The following is a 12,923-nucleotide window of genomic DNA, read 5'->3' as shown; positions in this document are numbered from 1 at the left end:
ATCTCCCCTATGAAAATAAGTTCAAGTTTATTATAAAGTTGATTAATTGCATATTCAAAATTCCAAGCGATGCACAAAACAATAAAATTACAAATTTCTGGGGGAAACAAAACGAACGAATATGACTAATCTGACAAAACATATTAAGCAAAAGGAAAAAAACGGGGAAAGAAATACAAGTTGTTGATATTAAATAAGACAGGTAGGGGATAATTTACATGTTAGGGCCCCATATTATACTACCTTCACTGTAGGATTCAAACCCACAAATAGGAACCCAGTAATCTACACTATAGGAAATTCTGTCGAGAAAATAGAGGAGGCCCTTAAGATAGCTCAAGAGGAAGATGTTAATTACAAATTAACTCAATCTGTAACATCTTTTAATCATTGTAAACCGCATAGAACTTCACGGTCCTGCGGTAGATAAACTGTTATTATTACAGAGACTCGAGTGATTATTGTACAAACCTTCTGCGCAATTGGACATGTCTATTGCATAGATATCTAAATCCCACGTTTAGAAAGAAGTGTTATACATGCACAGATTACAAATATGTTGCACGGTCTGTATCTTTGTTGAGCAGAACTAGAAAAAGGCAAAAATGTTTATAGTTTATTCAATTTTTGATTAAACGCCTTTTCGATACTACAAAGCGTTGTACAAAGTAAAAAGTATTAACATTTAACAAAAATGACAATTAAACATACTTTCCTATAGTAAACTACAAGACTACAGACCGTACAAACTGGGTAAATGTTGACCCGTAGGCCATAGAAACGTAAGGAAAAGGGGGAAGAAATACACTTGTAATAGAAAAGTGAGGAACATATAAGGGAAAAACACTTAGGAACTGGGGAGCAGTATAAAATTAATAGTTAAGGGAAAGTAGTTCAGTTAAAAGCATCGTTAAAAAGAAAGCACTTTAAATTGCTTTTAAAATTTTTTAGGTTTTTTTCCATTTTTATATACAAAGGGAGAGCGTTCCAGATTGTAGGGGCTGTAACAGAAAACGTGGAGGTGCGACGCGTGCCAATGATTTTTAAAGAGGGAATATTAAGGTTGTATTGAGAGATGGATCTTAAAGTTCTTGGGGGGGTCATATGGAATCAGAAGTCTATCTATGAAAGCTGGTGTGTTTGGTCTGCGTTGTTTTAAATGCCAGAAGAGCGATTTTATAAGTTACCCTGTGTGAGACTGGCAACCAGTGGGCCTTTTGAAGCAAAGGGGTAAATGGAGACCCCATTTCCGGGGAGTGCACGCTTATGTACCCCAAGATCAATATCGGGATTTAAATCTGCTCCTGGAGATGTCTAGTTTATATAAAAGTGCTAAAATTGTGCAGCACCCTACATGAGGGATTAGAGGAGGTCAGCCCTGTAATTCCTCCGAGTTTTTCAACCCCCGTCTCTACCGAAAGCGATACAGCAGCCAAGATCATTTGCTAGCGACATCTCAGGGAAACGTAGCCCAGTATGTTTCTTTCGTGTATTTAGCTGACACATTTTTCCAGAACAAGCTCCAATCAGGTATAGAAGGTATTATCATCTTCCTAGTGAGCTCACAGTCTAAGTTTGTACCCAAGGCAATGAAGGGTTAAGTGACTTGCCCAAGGTCACAAGGAACCGCAGAGGGATTTGAAATGGGCTTCTCTGGTTCTCAACCCACTACTACCACTATTTATTATTTCTTAAGCGCTGAAGGTCTTACATTTGTATTTTTACATGTAATAGACAGTCCCTTCTCAGAAAACCTTACAGTCTAATTTAAACAGACAAACAGGACATAGAGGAGTTGAGGAGTTTCTCACAGAGAGAATGCTAAGATGGGCATAGGTGTCTTATAGTGAGTAGGAGTTAGGAGTTAAAAGCTAAAAGCACCCTCGAAAAAGTGAACTTTTAGTTGGATCTGAATTCTGCTACAGATAGAGCTTGATGTAATGACTCAGGCAGTCTGTTCCAGGTATATGGTCCAACAAGATAGAAGGGACGGAGTCTGGAGCTGGCAGTGGGGAGAAGGGTACGGATAGGAGGGACTTACTCGATGAACTGAGTTTGCGGGAAGGAGCACAAGGGGAGATAAGTGAAGAGAGATATTAAGGGACGGCCGAGTGAATACACTTGTAGGTCAGTAAGACTGGGCGTCCAAGTGGCAGATGAAATTTAATGTGGACAAATGCAAAGTGATGCTAGGGTCCACCTTGGGGGGTTAGCGCCCAAGAAAAGGATCTGGGTGTCATTGTAGAAAATACGATGAAACCGTCAGCTTAATGTGTGGCGGCAACCAAAAAAACCAAACAGGATGCTAGGAATGATTAGAAAAGGGATGGTTAACAAGACTAAGAATGTTATAATGCCCCTGCATCGCTCCATGGTGCAACCTCAATTGGAATATTGCGTTCTAGTCTCATCTCAAGAAAGATTTAGCAGGACTAGAAAAGATTCAAAGAAAAGCGACCAGGGTATGAAACTCCTCATGTATGAGGAAAGACTAAAAAGGTTAGGGCTCTTAAGCTTGGAAAAGAGACGGCTGAGGGGAGATAGGATTGAAGTCTACAAAATCCTGAGCGGAGTAGAACAGGTTCAAGTGGATCGATTTTTCACTCTGTCAAAAATGACAAAGACTAGGGGGACACTTGAAGTTACAGGGAAATACTTTTAAAATCAATAGGAGGAAATATTTTTTTCACTCAGAGAATAGTTAAGCTCTGGAATGCATTGCCAGCGGTTGTGGTAAGAGCAGATAGCGTAGAAAGATTTGGACAATTTCCTGGAGGAAAAATCCATAGTTCGTTATTGAGAAAGACATGGGGGGAAGCCACTGCTTGCCCTGCATCGATAGCATGGAATGTTGCTACTCCTTGGGTTTTGGCCAGGTACTAGGGACCTGGACTGGCCTCCGTGAGAACGGGCTACTGGGCTTGCTGGATCATTGGCCTGACCCAGTAAGGCTATTCTTATGTTCTTAAGAGGAGTTGTGAAATGTATTTGGAAATGGATGGGGAGCCAATGAAGTGATTTGAGGAAAGGGGTAATGTGAGTATGGCAGCTCTCACGGAATTTAAGTCATGCAGAATTTTAGATGGATTGAAGAGGCTACTTCTCCAAAAACATAAGTGTATGTTGCCATGTTGGCCTGTTGATATTCTAGAAGTTGACCCTTGTGAAATGGGTGCTGCCATCACACACACATCCATTCCTGCATGTGTTTTTGAATCGTTGTCAAGTGCCATCGACACTTGCTCAAGTCCTAGCAACTTGATGAATTGCGGATCTAAAAAAAAAATCGGTTTTGTGCTAGGCCGGAAAGGTCCTCCAGCGTCATCCCCTTGGTTGTTTTCAACGTATCCAGGTCCTTCCCGAGGTTTAAAAAAAGAATGAAGAAATAGCTAAAGCTAAGTACAAAAGTTTTAAAGTTGTATAAGAAAAGTTTATCGATTTGCACAAAACATAGAATATAGAGCACAAGCACTTTAAAAAAAACTAAGGTCTGATGATGAATAAAAGCCAGAAAGAGAAACAAGCCTTCAAATAATTTGGCTGGTGGTTGGCTGGAACTGAAGACCATAGAGGTACTTAGAAAGGTATTATCTGAAAAAAAGATCACTTAGAAATTAGGCACTTTGAAGTTTATTATATGCCGTTGTGGATTGATGGTTGACACTATGAATGAATGCATATTAAGCTGACTACTGTGTATTAAAAAGCTGTTGAAAAACTATCATTAAAACAAATGTTAAAAAAGCCTGAATGAATCGAAAATAGACTGAAAATTACTGCCCTCTACGACAGAAGTAGGCCCGTTTTCTCCACTCTTCACCCACCTCCCTTCTTTGGTCTTATTGCCTCCCTCTACACCTGCCCTAAGCTCACAAGACAATCTCACGTATGAAGAAAGACTAAAAAAATTGTGGCTGTATTCACTTGAGGAAAGAAGAGAACGGGGAGACATGATTGAAACGTATAAGTACATCACGGGACGTATCGAGTCGGAAGATGATCTCTTCTGTCTCATGGGACCCTCAACCACCAGAGGGCATCCGCTGAAAATCAGGGGAGGGAAATTTCAGAGCGACTCCAGGAAGTACTTCTTCACCGAAAGAGTGATGGATCATTGGAATAGACTCCCACTGCAGGTGATTGAGGCCAGCAGCGTGACAGATTTTAAGAGGAAATGGGATATTCACGTGGGATCTCTAGGGGAGTGAACTCTGGGGGGTGGATAATTGGAATGGGCAGACTTGGTGGGCTATAGCCCTTTTCTGCCATCATTTTCTATGTTTCTATCAGAAACCGCCGTCAGTCACTCGGTTGCAAGTTTGCTCCATAATTTTATTTCTGGGAAGAGTGTTATCCAGGTGACATACTTAGGCTCTGAATACTGTTCTCCTCCTTGTGGCTCTTCTCCCTGGTAACATTCTGGTTTGTTGGCGTCATAGAGATTTCTCGCTCCCCATTCACAGTGGCTTGAGGTAACCTGCCAGGCAAAGTCATGGATCGGATGTCATCTAGATGCGGTTTGTTCTGCAAAAAGGGAGAAAAAAGATATCAAGATTTCCTTACAACAGTGGTTCTTAACCTGGGTTCGACCAAACCCCAGGGGTTCAGTGAGTCAGTCTCGCGGGTTCGGCGGAGGTCAAAACACACCTCCGACTCATATAGTGCTTCGGTCACGTTCAATCATCTATCAGTTATTCAGTGATTTTGATCAAGACTGATCGTGTACTCGGTTTCTTGATCTATCAATCTGTAACTAACGCCTTATAGACATCAATCTATTCCTGATCAAAATTTGTGATTTAACTGATAGATGATTGAACGTGACCGAAGCGCTTATGATACGTGATGATACGCCCCGCTTGTCCATAATTGGCTGCAGGTGATCACGCAACATCGCTTGGCCTATCTGTGCTGCGGTGGATTTGATGCGCACAGTAGTCGAATTGTAACTGTTGTGATGGTACGTCGTGTGATAACCTATCTTAATATTTCAATCCCTTACTAACTATGTCGAGCAAAATCCGAAAGTGGTCAGACGAATATGTACAATATGGATTCACATGTATAACGGAACGTGATGGTAGTCAGCGTCCTAATTGCATGATTTGCAATGCCAAGTTGAGTAATTCTAGTCTAGCTCCGGCAAAACTAAGGGAATAAAGAAGGGTTTGGTGAACACGCATATGAAACTGGTGGGGTTCAGTACCTCCAACAAGGTTAAGAACCACTGCGTTACAATATTCCCAGTTAAAATCTGTTGCCTATTTGAACACTTTATAATTATTTAAAAAAAAAAATTATATTCCACAAATCGTACAATTCTATGCGGACTACAAATTATCCAGGTACTCAAGCATTATGCCCTAACTGTTCCGGTGGGCTCCCGCTCTATCTAATGTACCTGGGGCAATGGGGATTAAGGGCTCCTTTTATGAAGGTGCGCTAAGCGTTTTAGCGCACGCACCGGATTAGCACGCGCTATAGCGTGCGCTATTCCGCACGTTAAGGCCCTAACGTGCCTTCGTAAACGAAGCCCTAAGTGACTTACCCAGGGTCACAAGGAGCAGTGTGGGATTTGAACCCACAACCTCAGGGTGCCAAGGCTGTAGCTCTAACCACTGCACCACACATTCCCTATAACATGCCTATATTATATATTGTTATACTGTGATTTTAGAAATCAATAAAAGTTATTTGTTATAAAGTATAATTGCCGTTTTATGATGAAATGACCCAGATAAATGAACCCGGTCATACGTTGCTGGCAGTGTTAGTAAAAATGAGGAAAATGACCTTAAAACGCCCAAGCGTCAAAATCGGGGTGTAGATATTCTTGGTGACGGGACTAAATCGCGCGAGACAACGGCGCGCAGACAACTGAGCGCAAGGTTGATGGCGCGCCGAAGAAAAGCACTATTTTAAAGGGCTCCGACGGGGGGTGTGGGGGGGAACCCCCCCCACTTTACTTAACAGACATTGCGCTGGCGTTGTGGGGGGTGTGGGGTGTTGTAACCCCCATCATTATACTGTACTTGAAACCGAACCTTTTGCCTGTTTTTTAGGGAAAAAGTTCAGTTTTAAGTATAATGTGGGGGGTTACAACCCCCCAAACCTCCCACAATGCCAGCGCAATGTCTGTTAAGTAAAGTGGGGGGGTTCCCCCCTACACCCCCCGTCGGAGCCCTTTAAAATAGTGCTTTTCTTCGGCGCGCCGTCAACCTTGCGCTCAGTTGTCTGCGCGCCGTTGTCTCGCGCGATTTAGTCCCGTCACCAAGAATATCTACACCCCGATTTTGACGCTTGGGCGTTTTAAGGTCATTTTCCTCATTTTTACTAACACTGCCAGCAACGTATGACCGGGTTCATTTATCTGGGTCATTTCATCATAAAACGGCAATTATACTTTATAACAAATAACTTTTATTGATTTCTAAAATCACAGTATAACAATATATAATATAGGCATGTTATAGGGAATGTGTGGTGCAGTGGTTAGAGCTACAGCCTTGGCACCCTGAGGTTGTGGGTTCAAATCCCACACTGCTCCTTGTGACCCTGGGTAAGTCACTTAGGGCTTCGTTTACGAAGGCACGTTAGGGCCTTAACGTGCGGAATAGCGCACGCTATAGCGCGTGCTAATCCGGTGCGATATTCTCATTGGTCAAAAAAACCTCATGAAAATTCAACTCTATTTTTTATACTTTTGTATTTCTTTACTTCCTCTTCATGTGTCCAACAAAGAAACATTTAATTTCAACAACAAAAAAAAGCGCTTAACTTAAGCCCTACGGTGGCCAGTCTGTTTCACGTAATGGCTTCCTCATTTGCATTTTCACAAGGTTTTTTGACCAATGAGAACATCTGCAGCCCAATTTTGAGTGTTTAGGACATTGACACTTGGGCATTTTTTGAGATCATTTTCCGAATATTTACCAACACTGTCAGCAACATACTACCGGGTTCAGTTATCTGGGTCATTTTATATTACATTACTTTACATTAGTGATTTCTATTCCGCCATTACCTTGCGGTTCAAGGCGGATTACATAATGTATTATTGAACACTGATTGGTTTTCATTTTTATATTTGTACTAGCTGAAGCCCCGGCGTTGCACGGGTATTTAATTATAGCAATAACACTGTAAATGGATTCAAATAAAGATACTTTATAGTGGTGAATGAAATTATTTTTTTACAGCTTTATAAAAAGTACAATATTCAAATTATAATGTGAAATATTTGACAAAATGAATACAATACAACAAACACAAAACTTGATTATAAACAACATTTTTAGTTTCACCTCCAGGAGCAAGAACATATAAATTCTTGGGTGAAGAGACCCCCAGAACATATCACCCCAGGTAGTGAGGGATCTGAATACCAAGTTTCGTTCAAATCGGTCAAGCCAGTTTTGATTTACTGTGAGAATGGCAGCTGTTTACATTTTTTCCATTGACATGAATGGGTGAAATGTGATTTTCTGTTTGTAGCTCCGCCTACGTGTGCAGGTGGGCCGCGAGACCCCCAGAACATATCATCCCAGGTAGTGAGGGATCTGCATACCAAGTTTCGTTCAAATCGGTCAAGCCGTTTTTGCGTGATCGCGGCACATACATACATACACACATACATACCTCCGATTTTATATATATAGATTTTATGATGAAGACATTCTGTATTAATACTTATTTGTGGAAAAAGATTTTAATTATGAAAAATTATCCGAACAAAAAGGCTGCTTTAAATGTTGTTACGTAACAAAGGAATTTGAAACGCCAGTCATACTCAGAGTGAGGCTGTTTGACTAAGCTTTTACTAAAAAGCTGCCTTGTATCTTTCCAAATTGGTTTTCATTTGAAAATATGGATGGCAATAAAGATAGACTTCTTGTTATTATGACAGGTGTGGCCATACAATTAATTACTAGAAACTGGAAAAACTGAGATCGTCTAAATTTTACTTTTTGGTGGGAAACGCTCGGTTTATCTTACCGATATGAAAGAATGTTAGCAGAGCAATCAGGAAAGATCAAAAATGTTAAAGAGGGGGAGAGGTTGGCGCAGTGGTTAAAGCTCCAGCCTCAGCACCCTGGGGTTGTGGGTTCAAACCCACGCTGCTCCTTGTGACCCTGGGCAAGTCACTTAATCCCCCCATTGCCCCAGGTCCATTAGATAAAGTGTGAGCCCGCTGTGACAGTCAGGGAAAATGCTTGAGTACCTGAATAAATTTGAGTAAACCAATTTGAGCTTTCCTGGGAGAACGGTATAGAAAATTCAATAAATAAATACCTTAAAGATTAATAATTTACCTGCCAGATTTAATTTATTGTTATGCACGCACATCCAGGACGGGGAGAGAGGGAAGGATGGTATGGTTAATTGATTCTTGTTTAATGCAAGTATTTAAATGCTGTTTATTAAAATGTTGAATGTTTAAATGTACTTTTTATATGCTTTATAAAATCAATAATGAATTTTAAAATAAAAAAAATATGGATAGCTTCATCTTCAGGGGCTGAATTACAAATCCATGGCTTACATACTACTCATGTTAGGACTTCCGGAGGGGACAGATTCAGAACGAATGCTAGGAAGTTCTTCTTTACCCAACGTGTGGTGGACACCTGGAATGCGCTTCCAGAGGGCGTGATAGGGCAGAGTAAGGTACTGGGGTTCAAGAAAGGATTGGACAATTTCCTGCTGGAAAAGGGGATAGAGGGGTATAGATAGAGGATTGCTGCACAGGTCCTGGACCTGTTGGGCCGCCGCGTGTGCGGACTGCTGGGCACGATGGACCTCGGGTCTGACCCAGCGGAGGCATTGCTTATGTTCTTATGTTATCGTTTTAAAGGGTTTGAGGCTTGTGCAGATGAAGACGGAGCTTAGGCATTGGTGGAATGAGGCATTATGACATCACAGTCTGAGCTCTAGAATGTTGCCAAAAGGGGACAGATTCAAAACGAACGCTAGGAAGTTCTTCTTTACCCAACGTGTGGCGGACACCTGGAATGCGCTTCCAGAGGACATAATAGGGCAAAGTACGGTACTGGGGTTCAAGAAAGGATTGGACAATTTCCTGCTGGAAAAGGGGATAGAGGGGTATAGATAGAGGATTGCTGCACAGGTCCTGGACCTGTTGGGCCGCCGCGTGAGCGGACTGCTGGGCACGATGGACCTCAGGTCTGACCCAGCAGAGGCATTGCTTATGTTCTTATGTTATCGTTTTAAAGGGTTTGAGGCTTGTGCATATGAGGACGGAGCTTAGGCATTGGTGGAATGAGGCATTATGACATCACAGTCTGAGCTCTAGAATGTTGCCAAAAGGGGACAGATTCAAAACGAACGCTAGAAAGTTCTTCTTTACCCAACGTGTGGCGGACACCTGGAATGCGCTTCCAGAGGACATAATAGGGCAAAGTACGGTACTGGGGTTCAAGAAAGGATTGGACAATTTCCTGTTGGAAAAGGGGATAGAGGGGTATAGATAGAGGATTGCTGCACAAACCGCTTAGAACCTAACGGATGTAGCGGTATATAAGAAATAAATTACATTACATTACATTACTGCTGGGCACGATGGACCTCAGGTCTGACCCAGTAGAGGCATTTCTTATGTTCTTAACCAAAATATTTATGTAAAAAGTCAGGTTTTAACAACATAAAACTAACAGATTAAGCACCCCTTCTATTTCTGGGTCTGGTTACAATCTGTCTACATAACACTGCTTTGTATACAGGTTTAGCTGGAGAAAAAAAAAAAAGTTTGAGTTGGTGTGACCACAATGGGGTTCTCAAACTGACCTAATATTTTATACTAATTAATTTGATTTTTCTACTTAAGTGCGGCTATAAACGCGTGCCTCAAATTTAACTGCACAACTGTTGTCTGGTTAGATTTAACCAGAAAGTCAGCCGTAGTTTGACCCAATATTTAGCCAAAACGAAAATTGCATTGGCTTTTACGAAAATTAACCCCACTGAGATTACTGATTACTGCTAAGTACCACCCTTCAAATAAAGGAGGCAATGCTAAAGTTACCAGTATAGTTTGTACAAGCAGGAATTTCAGTCCACCCTATTCTTAGTTGTATGAATAGGAAGTCCGGGAGTTTGTCTCGACGGGTGAACTTAATGCGGAGCTGGGAGGCCCGCGTGGTTGCCAGACACAGATGCGGGGCCAGTCGGGTAGAGGGTTGGTGGATTGGGATAGGCTGGCGGGTCTTTCCCGCCGTGGGGAAGACTCGCTATTGGTGGGCTGTGGCCGAGAGCTTAAAAGCCGTGACTTCGGAGTACTCAAGGCTTACCTGATCCTCTGAGGTGCCTTTACCCGCCAGCCCTTTGGGTTCTGGCTCTGGGAGCGGTGCTTTGGTGGCTCAGGGTTCTGTATCCCGAGCTACTGGCTGCTGGGCTCATCAGGGGATGAGCGGTGGGCCAGCTGGGAGCCGTGTCTGGTGGGTCGGGTGACCCTGGAGAATGGGGCACATGGGGGACATGCCACTTCTCAGATCCTTGCTGGCATGGCAGGGTTGGGGGCCATAACTTGTTGTTTAAGGTAGCTCGGGAATATTGTGTTAGATTGATAGTATGCTGTTTATATATTTAATTTGTAATGTGCCATAATGAGGGCTGTGGCTAATTTTCACCATCAGTTGGGTTTGGTGTGCTGATGTTGGGATGTGGAAGGGGGCTGGGATGGGGCATAGATGAAGGGGTGGTTTTTGAGGAGCTGGTCTATCTAAGTTCCGCTCTACCTTTCCATGTAATGCATAGAAATAAGCATCATTTTTAATTATTTTCTCGGTCTTATCCACTCTCCTCGCCTCCTTTACAAACACAACTAAAGACTGCAAAGAAAATTCTATCCACAGTGTTAAATTGCAAGCATATTAGAAATGCATGGACACTGAGCAAGCATTAACCTTTTCCTATCGTAATAAATTTGACGTTACGCTGGTTCCAATCGTAATTAGTTTAGCAAAGTTTTGTATTATCCACCGTTATCATTTACGGCTATTGTAAACATAATGTAAATAAGTTATAAGTCTGTAAATTCAAATATTTTGTGTTCCTGGCTCTTTATTAGTCCATACAGACTGTTTATCCACGATGGCAACGACATTTTTGGAATGTCCCGTCATCCGGGACACACGAAAGGAAAAGGTTAATACGAGTAGGTCAGTTAATATACCTCTGGTTTAATAACAGGCTCTGCAGGAGTCTCGTCTACATGCTACGGATTTGCAGGGAGGGTAATTTCATAACGGAACCGAAAAAGAAAGATAAATGTTACTGTAAGCATCCACATAAAACATCAAGCACAAGACGAACAGTTGACCAAAGTCTGAGCAATGACGTATCCCCTCACATGACTAGTTCAAAAGAACGTAGCAACCCACACAGGCACTGGCAATAGCCATCTAGATCCCCAATAATATGGAGCAGAATGTAAATGTCTAATTAAATTGTAGATCTCAATAAAAACAGCCATGATAAATAAACATTTCCCATGACAGAATTCTTGAAAGTCAGACAGCCATCCTCAGGAGACACAGAAGTTAAACCCCTAAAATTTTTTTATAAAACACCACAAACCTTTATGTGTTTGGTGAAGAATTACCTTCCATGCTATCGCTGAGTTCATATATAGAGGATCATGTTTATTTCTCTGCATAGTTATTGCTAAATTTTGCTCTGACTTCCTGTTTCTAGGAGCACATCCTGGGTGAAACCAATGACATCATCTCCTGAGCAGACAGTAGAGAGCGTTTACATCCCCTGAAAAAGTTTCTGTGCTCAAGGAGCAGCATCGGCATTGGCTGGGGAATAATAGTCTCCTTCTTAATCAAACATTGCAACCCCCCCCACCCAAAAAAAAAAAAAAAAATACATATTCTGACTATACACTGAGGCACTTCAAGTTGGAAGTCAATTCTCCACGAAAAAGTACATTGCATTCACAAAGCAGACTGTGAATGAGCTGCTACAGGAATTGTTGGCTCTACATGTAATATATATATATTAAAATATATATATATTACAACAAACTCTCTTGATGTTTAATATTTCACATGACAAGACATTTACATGATGAGCAGAGTTAGACATGCAATGGATTAAAGTTTAGTACCAGCAAATATGAAAATATTTAATGGTCATAGTTCAGTTCTAGCATTCATTACTGAGAACCTGTTCTGTTTGTGTCCCAACCTTTTCCAAAGATCCACTATGCAGGTCCTCCAGACTGCTTGAAAGCTTTTTCTGATGAGCTCTGGAGATATATAAACAAAGGGAAACAAAATATTTCAGCATTAAACAAAATATGCATTACGCAGAAATGGTCTAACAGGTAAAGAAGAACAGGAATCAGTTTCTTGAAGCTGTTTTTCCACTGCATTTACTAGGAACAATTTACATTAAATCTGCACCATTACTTATGGACACTAAAATAAAATTACTAGGCGTTACTTTAGACAGAGAGCTTAGCTTTCATGACCACATAGTAAAAACCTGTTTCTTTAAATTACGTATCATCCGTTCACTCAGTTCAATTTTAAATACCGACTCGATTACTATCCTAATTCACTCCTTAGTCATTTCCCACTTAGATTACTGTAACTCTCTTTTAAATGGACTACCCCAAAAAGAACTTCGACGTTTACAACTCATACAAAATACAGCAATTAAACTCATCTACAAAATAGGTAAATTTGAACACGTCACCCCTCTTCTAAAAGAAGCTCATTGGCTCCCTGTCACCCACCGTATAATTTATAAAATTATTCTGCTTTCTTTTAAAATCAAACACTCCCACTTACCCTTATTTCTTGATAAATTATTAATACCCCAAAGTTCTCCTCGTTCCTTAAGATCTACCGACCAAAAACTTCTTTTTATTCCATCCTTAAAAGAATCCTACTATA

General features: G+C 41.2%; 1 protein-coding gene across 16 annotated transcripts in view; it reads right to left on the bottom strand.

The window, feature by feature from the left end:
• PPFIBP2 (PPFIA binding protein 2) overlaps positions 1 to 12,923 on the bottom strand; it is a 201,343-nt gene that overhangs the window by 47,518 nt on the left and 140,902 nt on the right. For 15 of the 16 annotated variants that reach the window (XR_004537596.1, XR_004537597.1, XM_033928355.1 and 12 more), the window contains 3 exons: positions 12,211 to 12,271; positions 11,192 to 11,233; positions 4,368 to 4,524 (listed from right to left, as the gene is read on the bottom strand). Coding sequence is in view for 14 of the 16 variants with exons in the window: in XM_033928355.1 (XP_033784246.1) it covers positions 4,368 to 4,524; positions 11,192 to 11,233; positions 12,211 to 12,271 (260 nt within the window). In the remaining 2 variants the exon portion in view is untranslated. The remainder of the gene's footprint in view (positions 1 to 4,367; positions 4,525 to 11,191; positions 11,234 to 12,210; positions 12,272 to 12,923) is intronic. The other variant, XM_033928358.1, reaches the window with a different exon arrangement.

Source organism: Geotrypetes seraphini, chromosome 19 (assembly GCF_902459505.1).
Source record: "Geotrypetes seraphini chromosome 19, aGeoSer1.1, whole genome shotgun sequence".
NCBI classification, from domain to species: Eukaryota; Metazoa; Chordata; class Amphibia; order Gymnophiona; family Dermophiidae; genus Geotrypetes; species Geotrypetes seraphini.
Note: the sequence above shows the minus strand (reverse complement) of the source record. Positions and strands in the feature narration are given on the sequence as shown.